The sequence below is a fragment of the Sminthopsis crassicaudata genome, chromosome 2 (assembly GCF_048593235.1).
Source record: "Sminthopsis crassicaudata isolate SCR6 chromosome 2, ASM4859323v1, whole genome shotgun sequence".
Lineage (NCBI taxonomy): Eukaryota > Metazoa > Chordata > Mammalia > Dasyuromorphia > Dasyuridae > Sminthopsis > Sminthopsis crassicaudata.
Window position 1 is genome coordinate 468,532,338 of NC_133618.1, and position 13,847 is coordinate 468,546,184.

General features: G+C 37.2%; 1 protein-coding gene across 5 annotated transcripts in view; it reads left to right on the top strand.

Annotated features, from left to right (window-relative positions):
• The first annotated feature begins 428 nt into the window (after window positions 1-428).
• The window catches only part of PBX3 (PBX homeobox 3), a 292,919-nt gene continuing 279,500 nt past the window's right edge, over window positions 429-13,847 (top strand). For 2 of the 5 annotated variants that reach the window (XM_074293103.1, XM_074293107.1), the window contains exons 1-3: window positions 429-500; window positions 1,943-2,206; window positions 3,386-3,459. In XM_074293103.1, coding sequence (XP_074149204.1) covers window positions 457-500; window positions 1,943-2,206; window positions 3,386-3,459 — 382 coding nt within the window. In that variant the 5' untranslated portion in view covers window positions 429-456. Of the gene's footprint in view, window positions 501-625; window positions 709-795; window positions 854-889; window positions 971-1,942; window positions 2,207-3,385; window positions 3,460-13,847 lie in introns of those variants that run through there. The other 3 variants (XM_074293104.1, XM_074293106.1, XM_074293105.1) reach the window with 3 other exon arrangements.

Genomic DNA, 13,847 nt, shown 5'->3' on the forward strand with positions numbered 1-13,847 from the left:
GTCGATTTTATGCGGGCCCTAGTGTCCGTTTGTAAAATAAGGGAGGGAGCTGGACGAAGATGGTCCATAATGTCCACTCTCGCTGACAATTCGCGATTTTGTGAAATAAGTTGCCTTTTCTTCCTTCCTCAGGGCTGCCGAAGGCCACAAATGGGTTTCTTTTCTCAACACCCCGGATTCCACACTGGGCGAAAAGCTCTGAGGTACCTTCTCTTTCTATAGCGCCACTCTGGTTACTATAGCAACGATGGACTGGGGCGGAGCCTTCTGCTCCTCCTGTCGTAGAAAGAACGTTTTCGAAATCTCCAATCAGATTAATCATCTCCTCATTTGGTACCGCCCTATTTACCTGTGTGAGCGTTGTGATTGGAGAATGATTCCCGGTTTGGTTCCCTCGAAAGGGTTCCTCCTACTCTCGGGAAGCGCGGGAAAGTGAACAGGCCTCAAGTCTTCACTATGGGCTTCTGTCACCCAGAGCGGCTGGGGGTTAAAGCTGTGGAGTGAGTCCTAGGAGAAGAGGGGAATTTCCCTCCTCCCTTACTCTTTACATCTCTCTGCGCACGCGTACACACACCATCCTCCCACGCTCCCCATAGAAAAGTGCGCCACCCACTAGCAACCAGCCGGAGACAGTTGGCTTGGACTTTGGAACCTACGCGCGCGTCCGCTAGCCAAAAGAAGAGTTTGGGGCGCGCGCTTGACTGAGAGGTGCGGAGGACGGGAGGGGGCGGGGCCAGGGCGAGGCGCGGGCTGACAAGAAGTCCAATGGCCCTTAGCACCTCCTCCAGAGGGGCGTGACCAACGCGCGGGCTGCTCCACCCTCTGCCCCTCCCCTCCGCGCCGGGGGCCCGCAGTGAGTGAGGGAGTGAGTGAGTGAGTGGCACTGGCAGCCTGTCAATCCCTCACCAGAGCGGCCATCGAGCCCCGTCCGCTGGCGGCTGCCTGCCTGCCAGCCCGCCCGCCTTCCTGGGTGGGTGGGTGCGCGGCTTGGGCGGCGGCAGGTCCTGCTTCATAAATCTGCGGGGCTCCCGCTGCCCCCAGCAGCTGCCGGGCCGTCCACCGGTTCCCTGCCCCGGCTCCCAAACTTTCTCACCCTTCTCCGTAACCCCCCCTCTCACCTCCACCCCGAGTCCATCTGTCCTTTCCTCCTCCTCCTCCCACCGATTTCCTTTCCTCTTTTTCCTCTCCCTTCCCCCCCAACAGGGGGTTTGCGTCCTGATCCTGCTTCGTCTCCGGCTGTAGCTCCGTTCCGGCGGCGGCGGCTGCAGCGGCGGCTGAGAGAGGGGCGGAGGGAAAGAGGGAGGGGAGCGAGCTGAGAGTGAGGAAGGGGAGGAGGCGGGAGCGTCCCGGCAACTCGGCGGAGGCTCTGGGGCAAGTTGCAGGAGGACCAGCCGCCCGGCCGCCGCGGGCAAAAGGCGCTGTAAGGACGGGGCGCGGGAGCAGCGGCGGCGGCTGCTGCGGCGGCGGCAGCGCCGGGAGCGGGAGGAGCAGCCGCCGCCACCGTCACCACAGCCGCCACCTCAGTCACAGCCGCTCCAGCCGCGGGGCCCCGGATCTCTCAGCCTCTGCCGCCGCCGCCGCCTCCTCCTCCTCTTCCACCTCTTCCTCCTCAGCGGGCTTTCTCTCGCCTCCGGCGCGGCTTCGGCTTCGGCTTCGGCTCGCGAGGCCGGGTTAGCTGTCGGGCCCCTAGCCCTCCCCAGGGCCCGGCTCCACTGCCGCCGTCGTCCCCGCCGCGGGCCCTCCCTCCTTCCCTGCACCCCGGCTACTCTTCCTCCCCCCCCCCCCCGCCCTCCCTGCAGCCGCGGGTGGGGAGCGCGCCGCCCCCCTCTTCTTTTCCTCTCCCTCCTCTCTTCCTCCTCCTCCTCTTCTACCACCACCTCCTCTTCTTCCTCCTCCTCCTCCTCCTTTCACTCTCCCTCCTCCTCCTCTTCCACCTTCTCAGCAGCAGCAGTAGCAGCAGCAGCCGCCGCCGCCGTCGCCTCCCGCTCCCGCCGGCGCGCGGCGGGATGGACGATCAATCCAGGATGTTGCAGACTCTGGCCGGGGTGAATCTGGCCGGCCACTCGGTGCAGGGGGGCATGGCCTTGCCGCCTCCCCCCCATGGCCATGAAGGGGCGGACGGCGATGGCAGGAAGCAGGACATCGGCGACATCCTCCACCAGATCATGACTATCACCGACCAGAGCCTGGACGAGGCGCAAGCAAAGTTGGTTTCGTCTCATTGAACATCTTTTGTGTGTGTGTGTGTGTGTGTGTGTGTGTGTGTGTTCGAGCTCGAGGCTCACCCCCCACTCTGCCTTCTTTCCGTGGGTGGTGGTTGTGTGCTTTTTGTTTTTGTTTTTGCTTTTTTGTTTTTATATGTTCTTTCCTTTCCTTTCTCTTCCTCTTCTGTTATAAACTGTTTTATTAGTTTTTTTTTAAACGTGAACTTTGTTGTTCAAATAAAATTTTATCCTGAGGGGACCCCACAAATTCCCACACTATCCCTTTGGAGGCAAAAGGGAAAAAAAGTTGCTCTTGGGAATTTTAAACCACATTTCACTTAGTGCTTGTTTCAGATTTTTTTTTTTAAGGCAAGAAATGGGATAGATGGTTACTTTTGCCGGTTTTTTTTTTTTTTTTTAATCTGTCAGCAACCCTATTTCGATCCCTTCACAGTGATTTAAGATGACAACATTGACCAATAAGTGTTTGCTGAGAGAGACTGTGATTTCCACTTGAAGAAGTATAACTTTCTTTACTCCATCAAGTCCTTGTGTTAGGTAGTTGTCTGATGTTTAAAGTGACAAGACATTGTTGCTTTTTCCCACTTGCAATAATAAATGTTTAAATCACAGTAAATATAAAATAAAGGCTCAAGATTTTGAAGGACACCTCACCCATCTCCCAAGTAATAAATCTATTACTTGTTACGGGAAGAGAAAGTTAGGGGTTGTATCCCATATAGGTTAGTGAACAATTTTAACCAGAGTCAATATGATGTGGAAACAAAACAGATGGGAAAAGTAAGTCTTTGAAAAGACCTAGAAAACTTTAACTGTCTTTTTAAAATGCTATTCTCTTCTATTCTTCAGTTAGAGAATAAATGATAGTCCAAATACAAGTTCTTCCCCCCTCACCATTTGTTCTTGGTGCTCGCCAATTAAACTCCCTCACATTTCTCGATCTTTTCTTCCTAGCACTTGATATAATCACTGCTATGTATAGGGCAAGTTCTCCTGAAGATAAAAGCTATCTTTAGAAATATACTCAGGTTTGCATTAGCTTCTGTGGACTTTGGAAGACACATATTTGACATGAAATCTTTAAGTACTCATTTGAAGAAAGCGCCATGTTATTCAATAGGTGATGCTAATACCTTTGTTTGGATTGTTTTTCCCCCCAGAAAACATGCACTGAATTGTCATAGAATGAAACCTGCTCTCTTCAGTGTCCTGTGTGAAATAAAAGAGAAAACAGGTAAGAATTCTAATGTTACATTGGTTTCAATGTGGCATTGTAACTACTCATTTGACTCTGCCAATCTAGGAGCTGCTACTTTGGGTACCGCCATCTTTGATCATTCTCTCTTTTTCCACCTACTGATCTTGGTGGAAGGGGGGGGGTGCAGATAAGATAAGGGTGTGTGGAGAAAGAGGCAATAAATCTGGAGTCAATTTTACAATTCATACTCCCGATGTAAAATGAAATATAGATGGAAAAGCTCATGTGTCATCTTTCTTAGGAGCCAGTCCCCTCTGGCTGCAATCAGGGAGCAGCCACTCTCCGTCTTTTCCTTTTTCCTTGTTTGTATGTCAGTTTTTTCAAGGAGCAATGTGAGAGTGGATGCCAATTGCAGAGTCCCTTAGAGGAAGCATTGCCAGCAACTTTCTGTTTTACTTAGACAACCTTAAGCATCAGCTTTCCCAATAGAAGAATGTGTGTACGATTGAACATATCTCAGTAGTACATTTGAATTAGGCTGCTGAGTGGGAAAAATACTTGTACAAAGTATGAAATAATAAATATCTATTTTTAGACTTCTTATACATTATATTTATATTAAATGTATAATTTTATGAATACATGAGAAGAGTTCAAATGTAATAAGCTTATAATACCTGCTTATGAAATAGGTAAGAAAGGGCAAGTGGAAAGTTAAAAACTGATTAAAGTTTTCAAGGGAATATTTCAAGGCTTTATGCCATATTAAAGAAAAACAATTTTCAGGAGGAAAGGAATTATGTACAAATGCATATTGAATAAACCTTGTACGTGATATTAATTTAAAGAATTTTTTTTTGTCCATTTGGATACACAGTTTCTTAATTTAGAGGTAGTTATATCAGTTTAAGTCAGAAGCTGGTTAAATTTGGATAACTTTTAGTGTGGGTGGCACCATTTGCTTTTTACATGGTATAGAACCAGGGTCATGATAACCAAGTTTGAACATTTTATAAAGCATGTTTTAGTGTATTAAATGAATGTTGGTAGATGGAAATTCATTTTTTAAAAGTTGAGGCAAAGAAGAAAAGTTTAAAAGCCCAATAAATGCAAGAAATGGGAAAGTAAAAGGTTAAAATGTAGTTATGGTAAAGTTGAATGCAAAAATGTTCACACACTGCGTATATATTTTAGACTTATTGCTCTCATTTATTTAATAGATTTTATGTATACAAAATATTTCCAAGAAAGTTAGTTTATTTGCTTTAAAAAAAAAAAGTATTATCCAGAAACATTTATTGTCTAAAATGGTGCTTTTCATGTTTTTCTTTGAGAGAGACAGAAACAGACACACAGAAAGATAAGAGATGGAAAATGTTGTGTCTTAATGTTGAGAAAACCTTCCTAAAATATATACATATATGCATATGTGTGTATCCAAATGTAAATGCAAACACATTTTATTTTTGAGAATTGTGGATATTTGAGATGGCAATTTTTAGTTACCTTTGTAAATTGTGGCCTGCTTAAATTACAGACAAAATTTTTTATCTGACTATAAAATGAGACATCAAACATTAAATCATGAAGAGTCTTAGCTTAGAAATCTAAAAGTGCATAGTTCTCAGTAAATCATGTTGCTTAATGTCCAAGGGTTTTTGTGCTATCAGGACTCCACTTCAGTTTCTGCTGACAGCTAAGCACTTGGGTATTGACTATGTTGTGAATATTAAGATTGATTCTGCTTTCTATTGCATTATATTATGTGGGATAAGGGGAATGATATTCCCCCCTCTGTTACCCCCACCTATATGCCTTAATCACAGTTAAGAATCTTTCCTCTTTGACTTGTATTTATTTCCTTGCCTCTTTGTAAGTTTTTGCCAAAGCAGTTTCAGAACCAGTCCAAGAAATTGCCTGCCTTGTTTAGACATAATGCAGGCAGAATTCAATCAGGAACGAAGTCCTCAGGTTGCTTATTTGCACAGGGCGTAGTTATACCATTTTGAATAGAGAATAGTATAGTCTATGGCATGTCAAAGGTGAGTTAAGAAGAAGAAACAAGTCTTTTCAGAAGAGACAGGAATTTCTGGCAGAGAGTATTTGGTAGTTGTATTGCTATTTAAAAAGCAAGAGAGTAACTGACAAGGAAAGAGATCTTTATGATTTGAAAATGTTTCTAGGGATTTCAGAGATTCTGCTTTTATGCTTCGGCTAGTGTAGCCAACTTTGCAAGTTATCTCTTTTGTAAAATAGCTAAAAGCCAACAAAGAGTAAAGGCAGCGTCTGGGCAAAGGCATGAGCCTGCCAGCCCCAGCAGCTTGAGAGGGACAGGATTAAAACACTGAGTGATTGATGGGGGTGAATCTTTTTCTCTTGGGTGGGTGTGGGGGAGGAACCCCCCTCCTTTCTATGACTTCCTCTTCTTCCTCCAGAACTACTCCTAGTAGAGGACTTATTCAGGATCTTCCATTTGTAATTAGACAGCTATAGAAATATTAGCATTGCCAAAGCAAAGAAAACATGACATCAAATTCTATCTTTCTCCCCCTCCCTTGATCTGTTTCCATAAGAATACGTATGAGTGAGTGGTCTGATTCCAAATTGTTTTGAATTTGAATGATAAACATTTTGGTGGTATATTTGAATCAAATGTTCTTAACCTAAGGTCTGTAAACTTTAAAAAATGATTTATGTATTTTAATATATCTGGCTTCCTTTAAATCTCATGTAATTTGTTATATACATTTAAAAACATTATTCTGAGAAAGTGTCCGCAGGCTTTACTAGACTGCCAAAAAGGTTCACGATCCAAAAAAAGCTTAGCAACCTTTTTTTTTTTTAAGATGAATCTTATTTCTAAGAGCATACTTTGCCTCAGTCATTTTATTTAACTTATTAATGTTATGCCCAGTTTTTAATTCTTTATCATCAAAAGAAGAGTTTAGCTTGTCATTTTTAATGGAAACCTGGGGTACTTTTGATGACTCTATTCTCCATAATGGAGTAGTGGTAGTTGGAAGAGATGGGGGAGTGTGTCAGTATATCATGTCATTTCAATTGTTTCTTTTCTCATATGTGTAACTTTGATAGATTAATTTTATTTTAAATTATATTTATTTTAGGGTTTGTCAGTAGATCTGTAGTTTCTCATCACTATTCATTCTTAATATAAGGATTGAGCTTGAGAAAAATTATATACATATTTTGTAGGCTCCTCCCAAATAAGAAAAACTATTTTTCTCTTCAGGATATCTACCTTGATTGTATACTTTTTTTTTTTTTTTTTTTTTTTTTTTTAGTTCAGAATTTAGGGAATATGACTTTCTCTTAAAGTATTATTTTTCCAATTTGGTATTTTCTTACATTGTCATCTATTTTTAGAAAATCTCATACTATTATTTTTAGGTTTAAAGTCTGTTTTTTATATCCAGAAATTAATTTTCATTTGTGGTATTTGTATATTCCTAAAAGTGAGATCCTAAAAGCAAAAAAAAAATTTTTCAAAAACTCAGCAAAACCGAATAAGAATTTTTTACAGCTTATCTTAGACTGATTTTTTTTATTGCATATTTCTTATTAGACCCTTAAATTCTAAGGTTGTATTTATATTAATGATCACATTTGTGAAGTGCTTTCATATCATTTTAGACACTTAATTTCAAATGTTGATATGCTTTTCTTGGTAAAACACTCTGTCCTCAGTGCTTTGACATCACTGGAAAAGCCCTAAGTTATGAGTGATTTGCTGCATGCTCTTGTACTCTTGCAAAATATTTTGGGAAATTCCTTTTTTATATATTTTCACTTGAAGTATATAGTTTAAGATTGAGTCATTGTAGAAAAGAGCTGTGTCTGCATATACACATGAAAAGATAGGAATTTTAAAAAGTTGCTATATTTATATAATATACATATATGCACACATATCTTTTAAAGATCCATATAACCTTTCCCTTTTTAAACACTAGTTTAAAATACTAAATGTTGATAGCTGCCAACCAAACCTTGATTTATTGCCACCACAAACCCTAAATAGCATTCATTTACTAGTAATGTCTAATGGCATACATGATGGTCTGCCAGATTTGTAGCCTTTGTGAGGCTTATAAGCAGGACTGACTTGGGAAGATCATAAAACTTAATGAACTTCTCGACTGCAGGAGGTGTCCGCAGGGGAAGAGAAAGGCCTGCTTGGCTGGTTGGGCTGGTTGAAGTATTTTTTATGTGTGAAGAGAGGGAGAAAATGATCATTTAAAATGTTATACCTTTAAGGGCATTCTCCCTACAAAGAATAAGGGAAAATTTTAGATAAGAAAAATAGGTACAGAACACAGCTTACAAAATGAAATCTTTTTGGGGAGGATGGAGGTGTAGGAGAGATATTGTCTTCTATGTGAAAGGAAACCTTTTATTTTTATTGTTACAAATGTAACTAGCTATACAGTGTCACCATTATGATTAAAGGGCTAGGTAGTGCTCTCAATCCACAACACTGTTCCCTACTCAATTGTACCAGAAAGGTTTAGAAACTCATTTGAGTTTCTTTTTTCTGTTTGAATTGCCATTCTTCAAAATGCTTACTCTAGATTCTACTCCTATCCAACAATAGAATAACTATAACTATATTACATTTTATCATATTTATACAGCATTATGGCATACCTTTAATTTTAGTGAATTAGGTTCAATTTTATACTAAATGAACACTAGCAAAATGAAAATAGCTGTATATTGTGAGAAATATTAATACATATTACACACATTACTATTCTGAATGTTTTTAATATTTGAACATATTTATCATGTGTAGTCAAAAGTTCATACAATGCATCTATCTTATTTTGCAGATTATTATTTTAGTGCCTTAACGAGTTTTGAAATTTAATGTCATGTTTTTTTTAAACCTTCTGAAGTTGTAAAATCTACTACTGATTAAACAATAGAAATGTAAAGGCATTCAATCATCCTAAATGTCAAAAATTAATTGATTCAATTTTCTATAAATGTTTTGCTTTTTAAAAAAGCAATTTAAGAATTTTGTTTCTTTCAACATTTTTCTTTAATATTTCTCATGCTTATTTGAGTTTTTGCATAATAGTTTGGGGGGAGAGGGCAACAAACCATGGGAGAAGCAGTTTTCTAACTTCCTTTTTCAAATGCCTTTTATTCTGCTGAAGGAAATTATACATAGCAGTCTTTCAGTGTACTTGAGTTTTGTCTCAATTCATCTCTTCTAGAGTTTCATGTTTTTATTAAGAAAAAAATATCATCTTGATTACATGAATTTGTGCTTCAAACACTTTTTGCCTTTCTTACCTCTGCTTGAAAAAAAAAAGATAATGTTGGTTTTTCTTGTAAATGCTAACTTCATCAATACTGGCAAAGCATTTTTTTTTTTTTTTTTTTTTTTGCCTCTAATTTTTTTTGGGGGCGGTGGGATTTGTTTTATTATCCAATTTGAAGTGAATTTGTGTATTTTGGATTAATGTTTTTATTATTTTGGAACTTTGCCAATCATATTATTTAATTATAACATCTTCCTTCCTCCTTCCCCCATTGTAAGAGAAAATGGTGATCCAAACTAGGATATGCCCTATTCTTATCTGCTGCTTTAAAAACCTTTTGAGTAAAATACATATAGACATATTTATATGTATGTATATATATGTATATATATTCATTGTTCATACAATAGATTTTTCATTTATATATATGTAGAGATATATATATATATATATATATATATATATATATTTTTTTTTTTTTTCATGATGGAAATGCATTGTTTGGTGTCATAGTCATTTACTTAATATAGAATTGAAATGTTCAGATTTTCAAAAGGTTATGTAGATATCAATTCAAGTGTTTTCTCTGTATTTGTATACTTCATTACAATGCCATTAGCTAGGCTAAAACATCTTACAGATAGTTTGGTTGTTTTCCATAAGCCAAGCTGTACTTGGGGAAAATTTGTCTTTGCTATTTTAATTATACTATGTATTTTTATATAAATATATGCTTATGTATATTTCAGATAATAATTAACGTATATATGACCGCAGAAACTAGCCTGTTTTAATGCTATTATGTCCTCTAAAATTTGGGTTCCTTATTCTCTTTTAATATTACTAATGGAAATATATTTAGATAATACTAATAGATATTTATAGTTTCAGAATTCTTTTGAGAAGAATTTGTTTAAGCAATTCTTTTATCAAGATGAACAGAGGGATTTAGATTAAGAGATCACCCTTTTTGTTACACTTTCTTTTTATTCCATAGAGCATATAAGTGTTTAAATATGAAGATCATGACTCATTTAAATCAATATTTAATTTAAATTATTAAAAGTTTGTCAACTGTCAAATCTTGTCAGGATAGCTTTTATAAAGTTGTAGTGATTTGCCTAAAGTGGTGGCTATTGGTTCTGGTTGATAGCTTTATCTTTATAGTCTTCAAATAAGTCTTATTTCTATATATGTGAGTGATTATAAAAGCTTTTTAAAAATAACCTTTGAAATCAGTACTATCTGCATTATTATCTACATTTTATAAATGAGAAAACAATACTTAGTCCCAGGGTCTTATGATTCCCAAGGCCATAGCACCTTTCCACTAGACCATATTTACATCCAGCTGACCCCTTTATTTAGAGATGCAATTTAAAGGCAATACTTGGTTTATTGGAAAAATAACAAAGCAATCATTTCTTTAAGGAGGAAGCCATGTTAGAGAGAGAATTTTCTTTACCTTTAAAACTCGATTTTCATGATGGTTGTTTCGTGATGTAGCAACCAGCATGTCCTGATTTTCATGGTCATTAACAACATGATCATGTATTTATAAATTTTGTCTGTGTACTTTGTTTTAATATTAAGGTAGGTTTTCTGAGATTAATGTAATAAAAGTATTCAGATTAGATTTTATATAGTATCTCTTCATTCTCTGTTAATTAGTAATAGAGTAATTAAAAATTATTCATTGATACTTAGTTTCTTTTTTTTTTTTTTGGATGCTTAATTTCTTAAAAAAAAAAGAATTAATAAAATCTTTCTAGTTTTTATATCTGGGGATAAAATTGGAAGCAGCACTTTGTCTCATTAAACTTTTGTGTTTTAAAGGCTTAATAGACAAGCTTTTAAAAACACTCAGATTTTTAAAATGTACAATCACTGAACAATTGATAATACAGTTGTATTATTTAGAAGATTCCATAAGACAAAAATTATCTGGAAGAATCTGTTAGTAATTAGAAAATTTTTTTTGAGGTGATGCATCAGTTCTCAAAGTCTTCTTAATTTTAGTGTCCAGCAGGTGGCTTTTTGTATTCTTATTATTTAAATAACATTTTTAAATGTCATAAAATTTTATCATGATTTAAGTGAATTAATTGAAAGCACCAATAATTCTACTGTCTCTGTATTAATGTTTGTAATAGAACAAAGGGATGCATATAGAAATGGTCTTCAACATCATCTAAATTAAGATTCCAAACAGGCATTACAGATGCTGGTAACTTTGGCAATTATCATTTTGTTTGGTGAACAGTAGTAAAACAGTGTGCGGTAAAAGTGTTTAGAGAGAGAGGATAAATAAATTGAACAGTTTTGCAATGCAAAGTGGTTTGTGGTGTTTTTGAGGATTTCTTGGCTCTCTCTTAACTGCTATTGTGAGCCTGGAGCAGATTTCCCCATTGCTAATGCCCTAGAAGTATTAATTCACTTTGATATGCTAATTAGAGGGCATTATGCAAGAAATGAGATTAAGTGGCAGCATGAAGCCATTTGCCTGTCAGTAAATTGAGAGCTTTAGCATCAGGAGGAGCTTTGTTTTTTCTGAGTTTCTCTTGGTTTTGCATATAAATAAAATTGATTGAAAGGTCTAGAGAAGCTTCTAGAACATTGGTGGTTCTTCTCTTCTCTCCCCCCACCCCCAATCCCTTGATTATTTAAACTTAATGTTAAAGGCTTTGTTTGAATATTAATTGATCTAATGGGAGCTATTGAACATGAAAATTGCATTGTTTCCATATACCAAGAAAAGTAATGGAAATTTTGTGTCATCTGATGTTGTGAGGGTTGGTAGAGGTTGGGCCTTGAAATTAGGAAGACTTAAATTAATTAAGTCTTATAGTTGACCCGTACTAGGTGTGTGATTATTTGCTAGATGCTTAACCTCTCAATTCTTCAGGCTTTTTTGTAAGATTATAAATTATACAGATGTTGATGATCAGATTGGTAGTCTGAATTGAAGAAGAGAGCTTTCCCCTTGGAAATACCTCATATGGACACAATCAAAAGTCTGGAGCAAAAAAAAAAAAAAAAAAGTTGTTGATCATTTCTGTTTTAGGGTTCTAAGAATCATAGGATGTTAGAGGTAGACCCAAATCTTAGAGATTATCTAGTCAACTCTTTCATTTTATAGATTTGTAAATTAAAACTCAGGAAAGGGTAATTGTCTTGTTTGAATAAGTAGTACATTGTCCAGCTGGGGCTTAACTTATGTTTTTTTGGACTTCAAATCTAATGTTTTTGGGTTTTTCCCCCTACCAAATTTCTATATAACCATTCACTTTTAAAGTATATGCTTGGTTAAAATGTGGATGAATGTTCATTTGATAAATTATCATTACTAATTAATTATGAGAAACTATTACTTTGATAGAAGTCATAAGCAAAGACCCATTTTGGAAGAGTTATTATATTAGCTATAGATTTTATATAACTACATGGAGTGACTCTAAATTAACATTAGGTTTCTGACTTTTAATCCATAAAACAAAAAAATTCTTAATTAAGACTTAAACTTTGACCTTGACTCAGCCTGTTGAATGAACGTATTTATTAATATATGTTATATATGTATGTATATACTTGTTATATCTAAAGAGATGGTAGGGGTATAATTGAATGAGCCAGGGAAGCTTGACTTGAACATGGGCTTTGACCAGATTCTGGGAAGCTTTTCCTAACTTTGGTGTTCTAATTTGAAAAATGAAGATATTTTTATTAACTACCTCACAGTATTGCTATTAGGAAAAGAGTTTGTATGTGAATTTTAACTCTCTGGATCAGTGATTTAACATATATATATTGAGAATCCCCTTTGTACTTTTATGGAATGAACCAACAGTTGAGTTTTTAGGCCCAATTTTGAATTTCTTTTAGTTTGAGCCAAGACTTTGCATTTCTTTTCATAACAATGGTTGTATTATTTTCTTTATGTGTTACTAAAAATATGGAAATGAATTTTCTAACATATTTTGGATTCATGAGTCTTTCCTCCATCATTGTTGACTGCTTTCTTTCATCTACAATCCTTCATAGAGTATGTAGGAAAAGGGGCAGAGCCTAGCAAGACATTTCTTGTGTACATTAATTTACTACTGGGGCTATGCATCCATTTCTCATTCTCATATGACTGGCCCACTTATTTTTCTAGGCATACATGTCCTTGACATAATGTCTTTTATGACACTTCTCTTAGGCAAGTTATCTTTGGCTTCATGGAGGAATTGGCATCTGAGCTGGGCTTTATAGCAAGAGAAGGATCAACAGGTAGAGTTGAGAAGGGTGTGTTTCTTGAAGTAACTAAGCTGTTATTGGTAGAATTGGTATGTCTACCCCTCTGAGTTTGGTTACATAACAGAATATTTTGGATATGGGCCGTTGGTTTTGGCATCTGAATTCCCCCACTGTATCTATGAATGTAAACCCAATAAACCATAACTCCTTTTCAGAGCCATATGGATTCTCAAACCATCACAGCTGCTATGCATGCGCACTAAGGAGGCTAGTTTCTCCTCAGTATGCATGTGTAGCTCCCATTAATGTTAATGGGAGTTCGGAATATGCATACAGAGAGGAGAATCAGGTTCTCTCCAGGGACAGAACTCCTGATTACATTTTCAGTGACGAGTACTTAGTGTACCTACACATTAGCTGCTTTTCTAAATGAAATTCTTGGCTATTTTTAATTCTTGTTCCCTTCCCAGTACTCCCCGAACTAGTTAAATCAATGAATCTTCATTAGGAGCTCATTACTTGCAAAATTTCATTTAAAACATATGAACCTATTTTTGATTGAAATGGGAACAAAAAGCATTTGAAATTGCTTTTGGTGAAAGAGGAGGAGATAGAAGACCGAGTGTAAGAGAAAGAGATAGAGAAAAAAAGAGAGGTGATGAGTTCCACAGAAGCAACAACCTCTTAAAATAGAGGTTGTTGGGGAAGGGGGTCAACTTAACTAATATTTTCTTAATCACTTTTTTATTACTTGTATTGTATTGGGGGAATTTGTATGAATTGTTTTTTAAAATGCATTAAAACAATACAGGCTTGTATGTATATCATGCCAAGGACTCATTGTTACTAGTTACTCCATGTTAATTTTTCAGATGAAAAAGAATGATTCAAATAGTG